The sequence below is a fragment of the Anolis sagrei genome, chromosome 9 (genome assembly GCF_037176765.1).
Source record: "Anolis sagrei isolate rAnoSag1 chromosome 9, rAnoSag1.mat, whole genome shotgun sequence".
Lineage (NCBI taxonomy): Eukaryota > Metazoa > Chordata > Lepidosauria > Squamata > Dactyloidae > Anolis > Anolis sagrei.
The window spans coordinates 33,101,218-33,120,847 of NC_090029.1; the positions used below are offsets into that span (position 1 = coordinate 33,101,218).

The window sequence follows — 19,630 nt, forward strand, 5'->3', positions numbered from 1 at the left end:
CCCCACGTAGAGAGTGTTGCAGTAGTCTATACGGGATGTAACCAGAGCGTGGACCACTGTGTCCACATCAGACTTCCCAAGGTACGGGCGCAGCTGGCGCACAAGGTTGGTGAGAGGGAGGAGGGCCCCTGGGCCTGAGTTTGCCCATACCTGCCCTAGATAGATAGATAGATAGATAGATAGATAGATAGATAGATAGATAGATAGATAGATAGATAGATAGATAGGCAGGCAGGCAGGCAGGCAGGCAGGCAGGCAGGCAGGCAGGCAGGCAGGCAGGCAGGCAGGCCAGAGGGAAATCTTTGCAACAGCTCTGGGCACTAGGAAAGTTATACACAAAATGCACAAAAATTGGGGAACATTGCTGCTTTCTGTATCATTATACCTAGCATTGCTTGCTTAGAATGCTGTTTTGTTCATCTCTTGATGCAGGTGGCAGGTAGGACCATGGAGACGGTGTTCAGCCACTTGTGGCGTTGGGATCCAGACAAGAGAAGTGCACTGCCAGCAACCGGCGGGATCGCTTGTGAACTCTGGAAACTGCAAAGACAAGAAGCCTCATGCTTTGCAAGCTTGCAACCAGATTGATTGTCCGCCAGTTTGGCACGTTGAAGCATGGGAACAGGTATACCGGGCTGCTTAAAAAACAATAACTGCAAATAAGAACTTTCTCTGCAAAGAGTAACACCCAGCTGTATTAAGGAGATATTGGAAGAGGTGCCTTCTTTTCCAGTCTTTTCACAATGACCCACACAATCCCTTGATTCGTAATTCAGTGAGAAATTCACAGGAAGAGAGCTATTGGAACTTACTGAATAACAAACCTGAGTTATACAGGAAGTTGTCATAGCAGATAAACTTAAGTGTTGTGCTGATGTGTTTGATTGTTTTATAGTTTGATGGGGTATGTTTTTATTGTTTTGTTTATATGTGGCATTGAATTTTTGCCAGAAGTTGTAAGCCGCTTTGAGTCGCCTGTGGAGTGAGAAAGGCAGGGTATAAACAAAGTAAATAGATAAATAATAAAATAACAGTGGCATTTTGTTTATGGAGCTCCCGGTGGCACAGTGGGTTAAACCCCTGTGCCAGCAGGACTGAAGACCGACAGGTCGCAGGTTAGAATCCAGGGAGAGCACGGATGAGCTCCCTCTATCAGCTCCAGCTCCTCATGCAGGGACATGAGAGAAGCCTCCCACAAGGATGGTAAAAGCCTCAAAATTCCACAAGCGGGAATGTATCCAGAGGAGGGCAACTAAAATGATCAAGGGTCTGGAGAACAAGCCCTATGAGGAGCGGCTTAAGGAGCTGGGCATGATTAGCCTGAAGAAGAGACGGCTGAAAGGAGACATGATAGCCATGTATAAATATGTGAGAGGAAGCCACAGGGAGGAGGGAGCAAGCTTGTTTTCTGCTTCCCTGGAGACTAGGACGCGGAACAATGGCTTCAAACTACAAGAGAGGAGATTCCATCTGAACATTAGTAAGAACTTCCTGACTGTGAGAGCCGTTCAGCAGTGGAACTCTCTGCCCCGGAGTGTGGTGGAGGCTCCTTCTTTGGAAGCTTTTAAACAGAGGCTAGATGGCCATCTGTCAGGGGTGATTTGAATGCAATATTCCTGCTTCTTGGCAGAATGGGGTTGGACTGGATGGCCCAACTCTTTGATTCTATGATTCTATGTAAACACCCGGGCGTCCCCTGGGCAATGTCCTTGCACACAGCCAATTCTCTCACACCAGAAGCGACTTGCAGTTTCTCAAGTCACTCATGACACGACAGAAAAAAATGTTTATTATGGTTTTAAAACGTTTTAACAAATGAATAGTACACAAAAAATAAAGTACAGGCTTCCATGCCCACTCCTACAAATCTAGTTAAACTATTTAAGTAACTGGTTCTAATGATGCTCTCTAACTCAGTGTTTCTCAACTTGGGGGTCATGAGGCGGTTTCAGAGGGGTCACCAAAGACCTTCAGAAAACATATATTTCTGATGGTCTTAGGAACTCTTTTGGCAGAGAAGGCTGAAGATCTCTCCGCTTGTCCTTCTGTTCCTTTTTGGAAACAGATGGTGAATCATCCCACCAAAAGCCCTCCTCCACTGTGATTGGCTGGCCTCTCAGCTAACAGGAAGGCTGCTTCTGAGAACCAAGATGGGAGGGGAGAGCAGGCATGCTCGGTGCATGGCAGTGTGGTGTGCATGTGCGGGTGATGGAGAGCATGCAAGGCTGGAGGGAGGCTCACACCAGCAAGTCCCTTCAAGGCATGAGGGTTTTGTGTGGGAAGTTTGGCCCCATTGTATCGTTGGTGGGGTTCAGAATGCTATTTGATTGTAGATGTTGACCTTGACATTTAGGAGTTGTAGTTGCTGGGATTTATAGTTCAATCCCAGCAACTACAACTTCTAAATGCCAAGGTCTGTTTTCCCCGAACACCACCAGTGTTCACATTTGGGCATATTGAGTATTTGTTCCAAGTTTGGTCCAGATCTATCATTGTTTGAGTCCACAGTGCTCTCTGGATGTAGGTGAACTACAACTCCAAAACTCAAGGCCAATGCCCACTCAACCCTTCCAGTATTTTCTGTTAGTCATGGGAGTTCTGAGTGCCAAGATTGGCTCAATTCCATCATTGGTGGAGTTCAGAATGCTCTTTGATTGTAGGTGAACTATAAATCCCAGCAACAACAACTCCTAGATGACAAAATCAACCCCCCCCCCAACCTCACCAGTATTCAAATTTGGGTGTATCGGGGGGTTTTATTTTGCCAAATTTGGTCCAGTGAATGAAAATACATCCTGGATATCAGGTATTTACATGATGATTCATAACAGTAGCAAAATTACAGTTAAGAAGTAGCAACAGAAATAATTGTATGGTTGGGGGGGTCACCACAACAAGAAGAACTGTATTAAGGGGTCGTGGCAGTAGGAAAGTTGAGAAACACTGCTCTAATTGAACCAATGCAACCAAGAGTTCACTTAAGTTCGTGCTTTCTCTGTTTCCTATTATTTGCCTATCTTATATATTAAACATCAAAAAACCAAGATTATGGCAACAAGAATGATTGACAACTGGAAAATAGAGGGAGAAAATGTGGAGGCCGTGACAGACTTTGTATTTCTAGGTGCAAAGATGACTGCAGATGCAGACTGTGGCCAGGAAATCAGGAGACGCTTACTTCTTGGGAGGAGAGCAATGTCCAGTCTCGATAAAATAGTCAAGAGTAGAGACATCAGACTGGCCACAAAGATCCATTGCCTAGTCAAAGCCATGGTCTTCCCTGTAGTAGTCACCTATGGACGTGAGAACTGGACCTTAGGGAAGGCTGAGCGAAGGAAGAGAGATGCTTTTGAGCTGTGGTGCTGGAGGAAAGTGCTGAGAGTGCCTTGGACTGTGAGAAGATCCAACCAGTCCATCCTCCAGGAAATAAAGCCCGGCTGCTCACTGGAGGGAAGGAGACTAGAGACAAAGTGGAAGTCCTTTGGCCACATCATGAGGAGACAGCAAAGCCTAGAGAAGACAACTATGCTGGGGAAAGTAGAAGGAAAAAGGAAGAGGGGCCGACCAAGGGCAAGGTGGATGGATGGCATCCTTGAAGTGACTGGACTGACCTTGAAGGAGCTGGGGGTGGTGACGGCCGACAGGGAGCTCTGGCGTGGGCTGGTCCATGAGGTCACGAAGAGTCGGAGACGACTGAACGAATGAACAACAACAATATATTATTTATTTCAGAAGACATAGAATTGGTTAATGCAAACTACACATAATTTTGGTGTTTTATATAGTGAGTTAGTGTTTTGAAGAGCTATTAGAAGGGCTATGCCAAATACATTATTTAAAAAAAAAACTAAAATTCTGGTTTCCTCTTCCTTAGTGTTCTCATACCTGTGGTGGAGGCACCCAGAACCGGCAAGTGACTTGCCAGCAGTTGCGGATGGATGGGAGCTTTTTGAAACTTCCCGACGAGAGCTGCCATGAACCTAAGTTGTCTACGCACAAACCATGCGCAAAAACAGATTGCCCTCCACAACTGGTTCTGGAAGAGTGGTCCAGGGTGAGTAGCATGGAATTAGAACGCATTCTCAGATATAATTGTGCCGATGTATTGCGTTTTTCTTCCTATAAAGGTTGGCTTTCAATTGAATGTATTTGATATTTTTGGAATAATGAAGAAGGATTGGATTTAGAGCAGGACTGCACAACCTCCAGCTGTTTTGGCCTCCAACTCCCAGAAGCCCTAACCAGCTTGTCCGATGGCCATGAATTATGGGAGTTGGAGAGATGCAGGTTGTGCAGGCCTAATTTAGAGCATCCCTTAGAGCAGTGTTTCTCAACCTGGGGGTCGGGACCCCTGAGGGGGTCATGAGGGGGTGTCAGAGGAGTCACCAAAGACCATCAGAAAACACATTCTTTTCTCTTGGTCATGTGGGTTCTGTTGGCCATGGGGGTTCTGACCTTGCCAATGTCCTCCACAAACACAATACTACCCACCGCCCAAGTGAAGGCTTTCACACGGGGAGAATTCCATCCTTGATTTTCTGTTTTTCCTCCACCACAGACATCCCAGTGTTCCTTACTCTCTATGCGTTGGTGTGAAATTTGCATGGCCCCACCCACTGCCTCTTCCATAGCTCCTTCCATATTTCCTGTTTCATTTCTATCTCATCCTGAGTTTTTATCATTTTATCTTGTTCATGTGGCCTGCTCATTGTGATTGTATTTTTGCACTGTTTTATTGTATTTTTATGTTTTATTTGCTTTGTTGCGATGTTTGTTTTGTGTTTTTGGTTTTATTTTGTTATATTGCACTACTGGGCTTGGCCTCATGTAAGCCACCCCAAGTCCTCTTTGGGGAGATGTTGGCAGGGTATAAATAAAGATTATTATTATTATTATTATTATTATTGACACAAAAGCACAGTATGTCACAGGAAACGAGATCTATATGCTGGATTTCGTATCACAAAATCACAAGTCGAGGACTGTGATGTATTTTCGAATGATGCGCACAGATCCAAGTCAGGTGGCCTTTTGCAATTGACAGATCATGATTTTGTCAATGTTTATTGTTTCCAAATGCCGGTTGAGATCTTTGAGCACGGCACCCAGTGTGCCAATGACCACTGGGACCACCTGTACTGGTTGATGCCAGAGCCTTTGCAGTTCCATTTTGAGGTCTTGATAGCAGCTGAGTTTTTCCTGTTGTTTTTCCTCAACGCGACTGTCACTTGGAATGGCGACATCAATAATCCAGACTTTTTTCTTTTCCACAACCGTGATGTCTGGCGTATTGTGATCCAAAACTTTGTCAGTCTGGATTCGAAAGTCCCACAGTATTTTTGCATGTTCATTTTCCACGACCTTTGCAGGTTTATGATCTCACCAATTCTTTACTATTGGTAGGTGGTACTTGTGACATAAGTTCCAGTGAATCATTTGGGCCACAGAGTTGTGCCTCTGTTTGTAGTCTGTCTGTGTGATTTTCTTGCAGCAGCTGAGGATATGATCTATGGTTTCATCAGCTTCCTTGCACAGTTGCTATTATTATTATTATTATTATTATTATTATTATTATTATTATTATTATTCCTATTCAGGCAGAGGCGGCCCTAGGTAATTTTCAATGGTAAACAAACAGTATTCCCCCCCCCCCCCCCCCCCAAATCACTGATATATATTTTCTGTTCATCGTGGGAGTTCTGTGTGCCATATTTGGTCCAATTCCATCACTGGTGGAGTACAGAATGCTCTTTGATTGTGGGTGAACTATACATCCCAGTAACTACAACTCGCATATGTCAAGGTCTATTTTCCCCCAAGAGCACCTCAAGAGCAAAATCAACTATACTGCAAATGCTTACTTTGCGTAATGGGTTGAGCTGCTGCTGTATTCAGGAATTGGTCAGCAACTGAACACACTGGATGGCAAACTGATATTACCTAACACCCCAAAACAAACGTGCCGTTTTCAAATAACCCGAACACCACCAGGTCTCCCAAGTTTGTGTTATATAAAGTTCACACACATCACACTAGGCTCCAAAAATCAACTTTACTGTATCTTTTCTTTCTCAGTGTTCTGTAAGTTGTGGTGTTGGGACACAAAGACGGAAATCCATTTGCCGAAAGTTGACAGCCAAAGGCCAGCATCTTGCATTGAATGCATCCATGTGTGGCATCCCAGCGCTCGTAAGGCCCTGTCACATGCCTGCCTGCAACAGTAAGAGATGTTTTCCTAACTTTCCTTTTGTTTAAAAAGTCTTACTTGTGAGAAGGTAATTTAACTTCAACGGCTTGAGTCGTCAGTACCATTGACCATCTAGAAGAAACCATCAGAGAAACAAAGTGGGGGAATACACCCGGTGACAGCAACAAGAAAAAAAACACTTAGGGTTATTTATTTATCGTGTCATCAGCAACCAGACATTTGTATTAATTTTTTTAACAAAAACAAACAAACAGACAGACAAAACACAGAATTCGCAAGCTTGGTAGTTGATTAAATGTCCTTTGACCAGTATCTGGCCCCTTGGAGTGCCTCTGGTGTTGCCGCAAGGAGGTTCTCCATCGTGCATGTGGCAGGACTCAGGTTGCATTGCAGCAGGTGGTCAGTGGTTTGCTCTTCTCCGCACTCGCATGTCAAGGATTCCACTTTGTGGCCCCATTTCTGAAGGTTGGCTGTGTAACTCGTGGTGCCAGAGCGCAGTCTGTTCAGCGCCTTCCAAGTCGCCCAGTCTTCTGTGTGCCCAGGGGGGAGTCTCTCATTGGGTATCAGCCATTGGTTGAGGTTCTGGGTTTGAGCCTGCCACTTTTGGACTCTCGCTTGCTGAGGTGTTCCAGCGAGTGTCTCTGTAGATCTTAGAAAACTATTTCTGCACAATGGAGGACCTCCTTGCGGCAACACCAGAGGCACTCCAAGTGGCCGGATACTGGTCAAAGGACATTTAATCAACTACCAAACTTGCAAACTTTGTGTCTTTTGTATGTTTGTTTGTTTGTTCTGTCAAAAATGTAATACAACTGTTTGGTTGTCTGACATGGTAAAAATAAATAAATTGTATAGAAATGAGTTTGCCTGTACCTGATCTATATGCCTGTGCCTGATCTATATGGTGTTTTGCACATTTTCACCAAAAAATGGAGGCATAAACACTGATTTTGCAGGTGTGGGGCCCAGTGCAAACACCGCTGAATTTAGTGAGCATTCTTCTTTGACTTTATATTGCATAGCAATCCCAAAGCAAGTCCTCAAACAAAATAGGAGCAATTGCTGGTTCATATACAATTTGAAATTCCTTTTCTTGGACTTCATGGCCAGTTCAGATGCCAGGATCCTGAGGTACAAAACACCACTTGAAATAAAGCTCTAGGGACGTCGAGGAATGTTCTTGGCATCCCATTTAATAAAATATTTTTGAGCTGCATATCTATCTGAATTTAATTAATTGTGGATATATGTGTGGCAGTGTGTCCAGTCTGCAAATTACTTGGTGGAGAGAGATGTTAAAAAAATATTGTGAGTTTCTGCCATTCTATTCTAAGAAGGAACATAACATGGAAAAACATGAAAGAATGTTACTAGTGGCTGGAGAACATGTTATGTAAAAGGGACGAGAAGTGGAAATTCAGTTTCTTGAGAGGATTTGGGTCAGTATTTCGGAGGTGCACAGTCAGCAGAACCATATGATAAAGTTTTTGTTAAATTATTATATTGTTGTTGTCCATTCATTCAGTCGTTTCTGACTCTTTGTGACCTCATGGGCCAGCCCACGCCAGAGCTCCCTGTCGGCCGTCAGCACCCCCAGCTCCTTCAAGGTCAATTCAGTCACTTCAAGGATGTCATCCATCCATACGGCATAGCTAAACGGAATTATGGAACTACTTGATAACACAATGGAATAACGATTTGACATGGAGACGCTCACAATAATGTTTTAAGGCTTTTCGACGGTTTTTATATATTTTTAAATATTATATGCTATTATTTTTAACAGAATTTCTTGATTGTTTTTACTTGTTATAATTGTTAAGGCATCGAATTGTTGCCAATTTGTGAACTGCTCCAAGTTGCCCCTGCGCTGAGAGGGGTGGAATATAAATATAGTAAATAAATAAATAAATAATAGTAGTGCCATTTTGTATTCAAAAAGAGATTTATTTATTTATTTATTTATTTGTCGTGTCAGGACAACCAGTCAAATTATATTACATTTCTAACAGAACAAAGCAAACAAACAGACAAAATATTTATTATTTATTTATTTGGGGTTCTTGTACCCCGCCCTTCTCACCCCGAAGGGGACCCAGGGCGGCTTACAGCTGCAAGGCGCACTTAGACGCCTGCTACACAAACAATCATCACAAAAAATATAACAGTACAAATTCCCACAATTCAACATTATCCAATAAAATCAGTAAAATGATAAAATCAGTAAAAACAATACAAACCTGGATCTTCGTCCTACCCATCAGTGTACAATTAACTCAAAGATCTGTTTTGGTTCCATTTCGACAATCCTGCCGATCTTACACATCTGATTGTCTTATTTGGTTGTCATTGTCTAATTGCCTGGTTGCCCAAAGGCCTGGTTCCACAGCCATGTCTTCACCCTCCTCCTGAAGGAGAGGAGGGTTGGTGCTGTTCTGATTTCCCCCGGGAGTGAATTCCACAGGTGGGGGGCCACCACTGAGAAGGCTCTGCTTCTCGTCCCCACCAGCCTCACTTGTGAGAGTGGTGGGGTCGAGAGCAGGGCCTCCCCAGATGATCTCAAACTCCGAGGTGGGACGTAGAGGGAGATACGTTCGGACAGATACACTGGACCAGAACCGTATAGGGTTTTGTAGGTTAAGACCAGCACCTTGAATTGTGCTCGGAATTGAACCGGCAGCCAGTGGAGCTGGCACAACAGGGGGGTGGTATGCTCCCTGTATGTCGCTCCGGTGAGCAATCTGGCTGCCGCACGCTGGACTAGTTGGAGTTTCCGAACAGTCTTCAAGGGCAACCCCACGTAGAGCGCATTGCAGTAGTCTATCCGGGATGTAACAAGAGCGTGGACCACCGTGGCCAGATCAGACTTCCCAAGGTACGGGCGCAACTGGTGCACAAGTTTTAATTGCGCAAAAGCTCTCCCGGCCACCGCCGAGACCTGGGGTTCCAGGCTCAGCGGCGAGTCCAGGATCACTCCCAAGCTGCGAACCTGCGTCTTCAGGGGGAGTGTAACCCCATCCAGCACAGGCTGTAACCCTATACCCTGTTCGGCCTTCCGACTGACCAGTAGGACCTCTGTCTTGTCTGGATTCAATTTCAATTTGTTAGCTCTCATCCAGTCCGACACAGCAGCCAGACACCGATTCAAGGTCTGGACAGCCTCCTTGGTGACAGGCGGAAAGGAGTGACAGATCTGGACATCATCTGCATAGAGATAACACCGCAGTCCGAAACTCCGAATGATCTCCCCCAGCGGCTTCATGTAGATGTTAAACAACATTGGGGACAGAATAGATCCCTGAGGGACTCCACACGACAATGGTTGTGGAGCCGAACAGGTGTCACCCAGTAACACCTTCTGGGACCGTCCCTCAAGAAATGACCGGAGCCACTGCAAAGCAGTACCCCCAAGTCCCATTTCTGTGAGTCGTCCCAGAAGGATACCGTGATCGACGGTATCGAAGGCCGCTGAGAGGTCCAGGAGAACTAACAGGGACACACTCCCCCTGTCCAGTTCCCTGCGCAGATCATCTACCAAGGCGACCAAGGCTGTTTCCGTTCCATGTCCCGGTCTAAAGCCAGACTGTGCCGGATCAAGATAATCAGTGTCTACCAGAAATCCCTGGAGTTGAGCTGCCACCACACGTTCCAGGACTTTGCCCAAATAGGGGAGATTGGAAACTGGCCGATAGTTGTCTAATTGAGTGGGGTCCAGTGATGGTTTTTTCAACAGCGGTTTGATAATAGCCTGTTTTAGACTCGCTGGAATCTTGCCCTCCTGTAAGGAGGCATTAACCACCACCTTCACCCACTCCGCCAAACCCCCTCTGGCTTCTTTTATAAGCCAGGATGGACAGGGGTCTAGGATGCATGTGGTAGGCCGCACCTCTCCAAGGATCCTGTCCACATCCTCAAGCTGAACTAATTGAAAAGAATCCAACAAAACTTGACAAGCAGATGCTCTCGTTACATTCTCAGAGACTGCAGGTAAAGTGGTGTCAAAACCCGACCGAATCCGCCCAATTTTATCTACGAAAAATCGAGCAAACGCTTCACAGCGAGCTCCAGAGTTGTCAGGGATCTCGCTTTTCGGCGGATTTAACAGACCCCTGACAACTCGAAAGAGCTCAGCTGGACGATTCTTCGCAGATGCAATATTAGCCGCGAAAGATGTTTTTTGTGCTGCCTCTATTGCCACACCGTAGGACCTTAAGAAGGTATTCAGATGTGTTTGGGTTGATTTAGTCGGGTTACTGCGCCACACGCGCTCTAGCCACCTCTTCTTTCGCTTCATTGCTGCCAGCTCCTCAGTAAACCAAGAAGCCGGGTTAGCTCGGTTACTCGAGAGGGGGCGTTCTGGAGCGATTGTGTCGATTGCCCTAGTCATCTCGGTGTTCCAGTGAGAGACCAAGGCATCGACAGGGTCGCCAGCCAGGGAGGTGGGAAATTCCCCAAGAGCCGTCAGGAAACCACTAGGATCCATAAGTCTCCTGGGGCGGACCATTCTAATGGGTCCACCACCCCTGCGGAGGTTGGGAGGAGCAGTCAGTCTAAACCTAATCAGGTGGTGATCGGTCCATGACAAAGGAGCGATGGTTAGCTCCTCCACCCCGATACTATCACCCCATCCCTGCGAAAAGACCAAATCCAGTGTGTGCCCAGCGATATGGGTGGGACCAGATACTAGTTGGGACAGGCCCATGGTTGTCATGGTGGCCATAAAGTCCTGAGCTGCACCTGACAGAGCAGTCTCGGCATGAACATTGAAATCCCCCAGGACTATAAGCCGCTGGGAGCTCAACGCCATGTCCGAGACCACTCCTGCTAGCTCAGGAAGGGAGACTGTCGTGCAGCGGGGTGGTCGGTACACTAACAGAATCCCTATCCTGTCCCGGTCACCTAACCTGAAGCCGGCACACTCAAATGTAGATGATTGTGGGATGGGGCACCTGATTAGGGGAATACAAACCTTATAGACCACTGCCACTCCTCCTCCCCGCCCTCCGGGCCTTGGCTGGTGCTGGACAGAGTAACCTGGCGGGCAAAGCTGGGAGAGGTTCACACCTCCCCCCTCATCCAGCCAGGTCTCCGTTATACATGCCAGGTCGGCCTGTTCCTCCTGAATTAGATCTCGAATAATGGAGGACTTCCCATTTACCGACCTGGCATTGAACAGCACCACCCTTAGCCCAGAAGGACCACCATCCTGACATCTCAGTTGTATCTTGTCGGGAGGATTTTTTTTTGGAATCGCCAATATATTCCTATTATTTTCAGGCCGAATTGATTGTGAAGTTGTAATATGGGTAATCTTTGGGATTGCCAATGTTCTATTGTAAATTTTGGGCCGGATTTGTTTTTGTCTTACATTCTTAGAGCATTTTAGGTTTGCCAAATTATTGCTGAAAATTTTGGATCGGATTGAGTAGTTTGTTCTCCCTTTCCCGTATCTTCCTCTACCTGTCACCACCTCTATAGCAGCCCCCACACCCATAGAACCATCCGTCCCAGGGGAGTTCCCTCTCACTTCCTCACTTGCGGTATCAGATGTTAATGCATAATAATCATAACAGACATTGTTGTGGTTATAAAACTCTAAACCCCTAGGGTCCGCCCCATCCTTGCTTCCAGTAAAGTGCATTTGAGTAGTATTAACAGAGAGGACTATCAGCGTTACCAAAAATGACAACTGCGATGACATCAGGCGATTTTGAAATTCACAGTGCTGTAGTAAAGCGCTACAGTGCTATAATACCACACCTCACAGCAGCTTGTTGGCTCTGAACCAGTTAATAGCTTATGGCAACCCAGGCAGACTAAAGTGCAGGATTAAAGTGCTAGATTACAGAACTGAATGACTTTCTATGGCTCAGATTCTAGTGACCCATTTGGTCTCAGTGCTGGACTAAAGTGCTTAATAATTCAGTAGCTCAAGGTCTGTGCCCACATAGATGTCCCAATGTCATTCCACTAGAGTGGGCCAATCAAAACAAGGACCCCACTTCTAGGGCCCGTGGACAGCAAGCCGGCACCCCTTGGCCAGGTCCCTAGTTCTTCTTGGCCGTCCAGAGAATCTGATGGAAGTCAGAGGGAGTTGGTCTTATATATTGTGGGCAGTGACTCCAAAAGGTAGGTGTTATTGCACTTCCAGCCAGAGAGGGCGCTGTCGCGAAACAGATGGTAAATCACAGCAAGGACTTAAGGCCAGATAAATCACAACGTTTGTCTAGAGTGCTGTAGTGCAATCAGTCTAGCAGCAGTAATGATGGTTTGGGACCAGGCAAAACCAGACGGATTAAAGTGCAGGCTAGCGGTGCAATGTTTGATATTATCTAAGACACAGTACTGATAGGGCCAACAAAATTAAAGTGCTGGGTTAAAGTGCTTAACAGTAATACTTGATATTATCTAAGACACAGTACTAATAGGGCCAACAGACTTAAAGTGCTGGGTTAAAGTGCTTTAACAGAGCAGTGCCCTCGTCGATTCCTAAAGTCACTCAACTAGGGCAGTCGAATCAAAACAAAGGACCCAGCTGCAGAGCCCGTGAACGAGCAAACCGGCACCCTCAGCCCGGACCCCGTATCTTCTCGACTGTCCAAGGAGAAGAGATGGTGCAGTTAGTGGGAGATGGTCTTTATAACGTGGGCAATGGCTGAAAAGCGTAGCACCATTTCCTGCAGCAGAATGGATAAATTGCTGTTCTTTACACCTCCCACCAGAGATGGCAGTGTTGGCAGATGTCGAATGTTCCTATGAATTCGATGGCAATGAATAGTATTGCTGTTATTTACACCTCCAGCCAGAGATGGCAGTGTTGGCAGATGTCGAATGTTCCTATGAGTTCGATGGCAGTGGATAGTATTGCTGTTATTTACACCTCTAGCCAGAGATGGCAGTGTTGGCAGATGTCGAATGTTCCTATGAGTTCGATGGCAGCAATAACAGACGCTGACCAAAACGCTGGATCCAGAGAGGCGGGTGGGCAGCCTCGTGGTGATGTAATGGAGACTCCTCTTCTGTAGGCCAGGCCAAGCCTCTTTTTGGTGGGCCCGCGGAGTGCTTCAAGCTTCGGCTGCCTCTGATGGTATGGGCCCGACAGGAAGGAGGGCCAAATGGAGGAGCGTCACCTCGGCAGGCCTGCGGTGTGTCTCAACTCCCCTGATGGCAGATGAAAGCTATTCGCAGGGGCTAGCGGGCATTTCTCCCCCTCCCTGCGATGTCAAAGGAGAAGCTGCCAGCCGGAGTACTGGCGCAGGAGTTTCCCTTGGCTCAGCAGAGGCAGCAGTCGACCTGAGCTCCCCCCGCCTCCTCCCTGATTAAATGAGGCAGATAGGCAGGGAGAGCTTCAATCTCTGCCAGGGAAGGAAGCTAGGACCCTGCAGAGGCAATACCAGGGTCCTAGTTATCAGGTAGGATATTATTTCTGAGGGAGCTTGCCGAGATGTAATGGCGGCGCTCTACCTCGTTGCCCCGCAGCCTCTTTCTCTTCCCTCAGGCCGATTTGGACCATTAAGGTCTCATTCAAGACCCCTAGTTGTTCCAGATCCAAATCTCCTTACACTGGGAGGGTTGGGGAATTGATCACCTTAGATTTCGCTCGATTAACTCCTCAGCTGGCACAGCTTGAGATCTTACAGCTGTTTGCCCACCGGAACCGGAACCGGATCCCGGTTATACAAAATTTGTGGGTTTGGTAGTTGATTAAATGTCCTTTGACCAGTATTTGGCCACTTGGAGTGCCTCTGGTGTTGCCGCAAGGAGGTCCTCCATGGTGCATGTGGCAGGGCTCAGGGTGCATTGCAGCAGGTGATCAGTGGTTTGCTCTTCTCTGCACTCACATGTCGTGGATTCCACTTTGTAGCCCCATTTCTGAAGGTTAGCTCTGCATCTCGTGGTGCCAGAACGCAGTCTGTTCGCCCAGTCCTCTGTGTGCCCAGGGGGGAGTCTCTCATTTGGTATCAGCCATTGGTTGAGGTTCTGGGTTTGAGCCTGCCACTTTTGGACTCTCGCTTGCTGAGGTGTTCCAGCGAGTGTCTCTGTAGATCCTAGAAAACTATTTCTTGATTTAAGTCGTTGACGTGCTGGCTGATACCCAAACAGGGGATGAGCTGGAGATGTCTCTGCCTTGGTCCTTTCATTATTGGCTGCTACTTCCCGGCGGATGTCAGGTGGTGCAATACCGGCTAAGCAGTGTAATTTCTCCAGTGGTGTAGGGCGCAGACACCCTGTGATAATGCGACATGTCTCATTAAGAGCCACATCCACTGTTTTAGCGTAGTGAGATGTGTTCCACACTGGGCATGCATACTCAGCAGCAGAGTAGCACAGCACAAGGGCAGATGTCTTCACTGTATCTGGTTGTGATCCCCAGGTTGTGCCAGTGAGCTTTCATGTTTTGCTTGATGTTCAGGCAATGCTTCTTGTAGGTCAGAGCACGATCCAGAGTGACTCCTCCCAGGTATTTGGGTGCGCTGCAATGCTCCAGTGGGATTCCTTCCCAGGTGATCTTCAGAGCTCGGGATGCCTCTCTTTTCTTGAGATGAAAGGCACATGTCTGTGTTTTAGATGGGTTGGGGATCAGCTGGTTTTCCCTGTAATAGGCAGTGAGAGCACCTAGAGCAGTGTTTCTCAACCTGGGGGTCGGGACCCCTGAGGGGGTCGCGAGGGGGTGTCAGAGGGGTCGCCAAAGACCGTAAGAAAACACAGTATTTTCTGATGATTATGGGGATTCCATGTGGGAAGTTTGAGCCAATTCTATCGTAGATGGAGTTCAGAATGTTCTTTGATTGTAATGAGCTATAAATCCCAGCAACTACAACTCCCAAATGTCAAGATCTATTTTCCCCAGATTCCACCAGTGTTCACATTTGGGCATATTGAGTATTCGTGCCAAGTTTGGTCCAGATCCACCATTGCATGAGTCCACAGTGCTCTCTGGATATAGGTGAACTACAACTCCCAAACTCAAGGTCAATGCCCATCAAACCCTTCCAGTATTTTCCATTGGTCATAGGAGCCAAGTTTGGTTCAAATCCATTGCTGGAGGAGTTCAGAATGCTCTTTGATTATAAGTTACAAAATCAATTCTTCCCCCAACCCCCCTAGCATTCACATCTGGGTGTATCGGGTATTTGTGCCCAGTTTGGTCCAGTGAATGAAAATGCATCCTGCATATCAGATATTTACATCATGATTTATGACAGTAGTAAAATGACTGTTATGAAGTAGCAACAAAAACAATATTATGGTTGGGGGTCACCACAACATGAGGGACTGTATTAAGGGGTCATGGCTTTAAGAAGGTTGAGAACCACTGATCTAGAGCTTCAGAAAGCTTCTGTTCTACCATCTCAAAGCTCCCTGCTTGAGCAGTAAAAAAGAGATGATTTTGCTGAATAGAGATACAATATGTTTTCCCCCCCTCAGTCTTTGTTTGTCATTTCAGAGATGAAGCAAGAAACAAAATCTAAACTTTTTGGGAAGTATGCCCCTCCTGGGCCACAGATTCTCGGCATCTCCAGAGTCTACATACAGACCAGGCAAGAGAAACGCATTGCTTTCACTATCGGAAGCCGAGCATATCTGCTTCCCAAAACATCCGTCATCATCAAATGCCCAGTCCGAAGATTCCAGAAGTCTCTTATCCAGTGGGAGAAAGATGGGCAGCATATTCAAATCTCTAAGAGGCTTGGTGTCACCAAATCGGGGTCACTCAAGATCAACAGTCTCGAGGCTTCGGATATTGGAGTGTACAAGTGTGTTGCAGGCTCCGTGCAGGAAGTGTTTGTACTGAAACTCATTGGCACAGACAACAAGCTCATAGAACCACCCACTTTTAGAAAGCCCACCGATGGGAGCAGTAGCACCGAACATAACGAAGCCAACAGGTTTGGAGCAAAGTGGCATAAAATGAACCAGATGTGGCAACTGTGGAGCCAGAAGAGTGAGCAGTATGTGGGCGACGGCCAAGTCAATGACCAGCCTTCCCTGCAACGTCTTGAAGCTCATGCAAAAAATTCAGCGGAAGAATATGACTCCCGTGAATTCAGAAACAAACGACTGGAGGCCTCTGTCCTTCCTGGGGCTTACAGTATGGATACAGTACATTTTGAGGAGCTGATTAAGAATCTGAGTCATCTTGTCGAAGCCGGAGAACTCAACGACGACTTGGTTTCCCAACTCATCTATCAGTTGATTGCCGAAGTGGCCAAACCTCCACAAGTCATTGCCGAAAAACCGAAGGAGCCACAAGAAGAGATGTTACCGTCTCGGAAAGCTGGCAAGTCTCCAGATCTGTTTGACAATCTCAGCACAAAGCCTCAGGGCAGTTCTGTGACAACCAGCCAAAAGATCCCGGTTATTGTAAAGCCGAGAGAAGGGCCAAAGGTGTATTCAAACAAAACGATCACTGTCCATGTTGGGAGTACCCTTTTTCTGACAAAGGACGTCCAGTTCATCAGTTTACTTTGCGAAACAGTTGGGGTTAGCAACCTTAATTACATTTGGACAAAAGATGGAACAGACTTAACGTTATCTGAAAAGTAAGTAAAATGACCTCTATTCACACTTCTTTTTCTCAGTGTTTTATGTGATTAATGTACAACAGAGAGGAAACAAACAAGGACATCTAATCACCTCTCAACAAATGTTTGCTCTAGGCACTGTCAGGCCATTATATGCTAATCAAGGTGAAACATTCATACCTAGCTCCAGCAGACAAGAGTCCTTTGTCTCACCCCTGGTCATTCCACAGATATATAAACCCTTTTTCCTACTTCTAACAGACCTCACTATTTATTTATTTATTTATTTATTTACGGCATTTATATGTCGCCCTTCTCACCCCGAAGGGGACTCAGAGCGGCTTACAAGTCATAAGTACATACAACATACTACATAATACATAACTAGCATAGTACTATAACTTCATTCATAACACTAGTACTACATAATATTACATTATTGCTAGGGGAGGGGCACTGATGTCACAGGGGACAAGATGGCAATGTCCTCCCGGCTCCCCTTCTTTCTTCTAGTCCCAGAGTGGCCGTTGGTGTTGGGGATGCTCTGAGGATCCTTGCCATAGATGCGGCAAAATGTCAGGAGAGAATGCCTCTAGACGATGGCCATATAGCCCGAAAAAACCTACAACCCAGTTTCATGTGATTCTTTTTACTTGCTGAATTACCGTATATACTCGAGAATAAGCCGAGTTTTCCAGCCTTTTTTCAAGGCTGAAAAAGCCCCCCTCGGCTTATATTCGAGCCAAAGTTATTTACTATGTTACTCTATTACTATTATTTCTATTACATTTATTATTTTACTCTATTCATTATTATTATTATCATTATTATTTATTAAATTTATTATTTTACTCTATTTTTATTATTACATGTATTATTTTACTCTAATTATTATTGTTATTATATTTATTATTTTACTCTCTTTTTATTATTACACTAGCCACCCCCTGCCACGCGTTGCTGTGGCCCAGTCTGTGTTTGTGTTTTGTGAGTTATGAGTATACGTGTGTATATATTTGTGTATTTATGTGTGTTTGTGTATATATGTGGTTTTGTGCATGTGTTGTAATGTTTGTTTGTTTTTTGCTTTTTAAGTCTCTTCTGCTGTGTTTTTCAGTGTTTTTATGAGTGATGGTCACTCGTTGGCCTGAGAGGTGCATTGTGTCCAAATTTGGTGTCAATTTCCCCAGTGGTTTTTGAGTTCTGTTAATCCCACAAACTGACATTACATTTTTATTTATATAGACTAGCTGTCCCCTGCCACATGTTGCTGTGGCTCATATGGGGGTTCTGTGTGGGAGGTTTGGCCCAATTCTATCGTTGGTGGGATTCAAAATGCTCTGTGATTGTAGGTGAACTATAAATCCCAGCAACTACAACTCCCAAATGTCAAGATTCTATTTTTCCCAAACTCTACCAGTGTTCACATTTGGACATATTGAGTATTCATGTAGAGTTTGGTCCAGATCCATCATTGTTTGAATCCACAGTGCTCTCTGGATGTACGTGAACTACAACTCCCAAACTCAAGGTCAATGCTCACCAAACCCTTCCAGTATTTTCTGTTGGTCATGGGATTTCTGTGTGCCAAGTTTGGTTCAATTTCGTCATTGGTGGGGTTCAGAATGCTCTTTGATTGTAGATGAACTGTAAATCCCCGCAACTACAACTCCCAAATGACAAAATCAGTTTTTTCGAGTGAAAGACATACATTGGGTTGTTAGGTGTCTTGTGTCCAAATTTGGTGTCAATTCGTCCAGTGGTTTTTGAGTTCTGTTAATCCCACAAACGAACATTACATTTTTATTTATATAGATGTATTATTTTACTTTATTATTATTATTATTTTATTACATATAAATTGTTGTCAAAGCCCATTAGAATCATAGAATCAAAGAGTTGGAAGAGACCTCATGGGCCATCCAGTCCAACCCCATTCTGCCAAGAAGCAGGAATATTGCATTCCAATCACCCCCGACAGATGGCCATCCAGCCTCTGTTTAAGAGCTTCCAAAGAAGGAGCCTCCACCACACTCCGGGGCAGAGAGTTCCACTGCTGAACGGCTCTCACAGTCAGGAAGTTCTTCCTAATGTTCAGATGGAATCTCCTCTCTTGTAGTTCGAAGCCATTGTTCCTAAATCTTACATTTTCTTTTCAATCTTCTGCAGAGTGGTTATGGAAGCCAGTAACAAAATCCAGATCTTGAATCCCACCAGGAAAGATATGGGGATTTATCAGTGCACAGTGAAGAATGACTTTGGTTCTGATACGGGAACATCTTCCCTGTTTTATGCAGGTAGATTTTGTGCTCTTCTTTTGGCAATCTCTCAGTTTTTAAAATCACGTGACTCTTTCTGTACCTTGGGTTTTCGAGATGTTTTCTTTCATGGAAGCAAGTAGTAAATAGTCACCTTTCCTTTGCATTGTACCTCTCCAAGATTCTTTTTTTGGTCACCCTGGAATATGACAAAAAGTTAAAATGTCTGGCAAAAGTGCTTTATTTCTCTTCATGTAATGCTTCTCTTTCTTCTGTAGAACCTCCTGCCATATTGTCTTCAGTAAGGAATATCACAACCTTTGCACTTCAGAACATTTCTGCAGTAGTTGGAGGGACTATCCTGGCAAGAACGGGAGTAAACATTATGCTGAAATGTCCCGTGAAAGGTAGAGTATGCAAGCGTTACGTTTTGTTCTTTGGTGAACATCAATGAATGAATGAATATATGAATGAATGAATGGTTTATTGTACCAGCCATAGGCCATAACATCAAATAGTATACAACCTTTAAAAGTACAATAAGCACTTTCCAATATAAACATTAAAACTTATTCCATATACTAGTTATTTAAAATTGCACTAGCAGTGACATGATAACAATAACAATGTCTGATCTG

At 45.3% G+C, this 19,630-nt stretch overlaps 1 protein-coding gene across 1 annotated transcript in view; it reads left to right on the top strand.

The window, feature by feature from the left end:
- Positions 1-19,630, top strand: part of ADAMTSL3 (ADAMTS like 3) — a 218,405-nt gene that overhangs the window by 170,075 nt on the left and 28,700 nt on the right. Inside the window, exons 18-23 of the mRNA XM_067471432.1 lie at positions 433-625; positions 3,875-4,054; positions 6,076-6,220; positions 15,657-16,752; positions 18,904-19,031; positions 19,271-19,399. Of these exons, the coding sequence (XP_067327533.1) occupies positions 433-625; positions 3,875-4,054; positions 6,076-6,220; positions 15,657-16,752; positions 18,904-19,031; positions 19,271-19,399 (1,871 nt within the window). The remainder of the gene's footprint in view (positions 1-432; positions 626-3,874; positions 4,055-6,075; positions 6,221-15,656; positions 16,753-18,903; positions 19,032-19,270; positions 19,400-19,630) is intronic.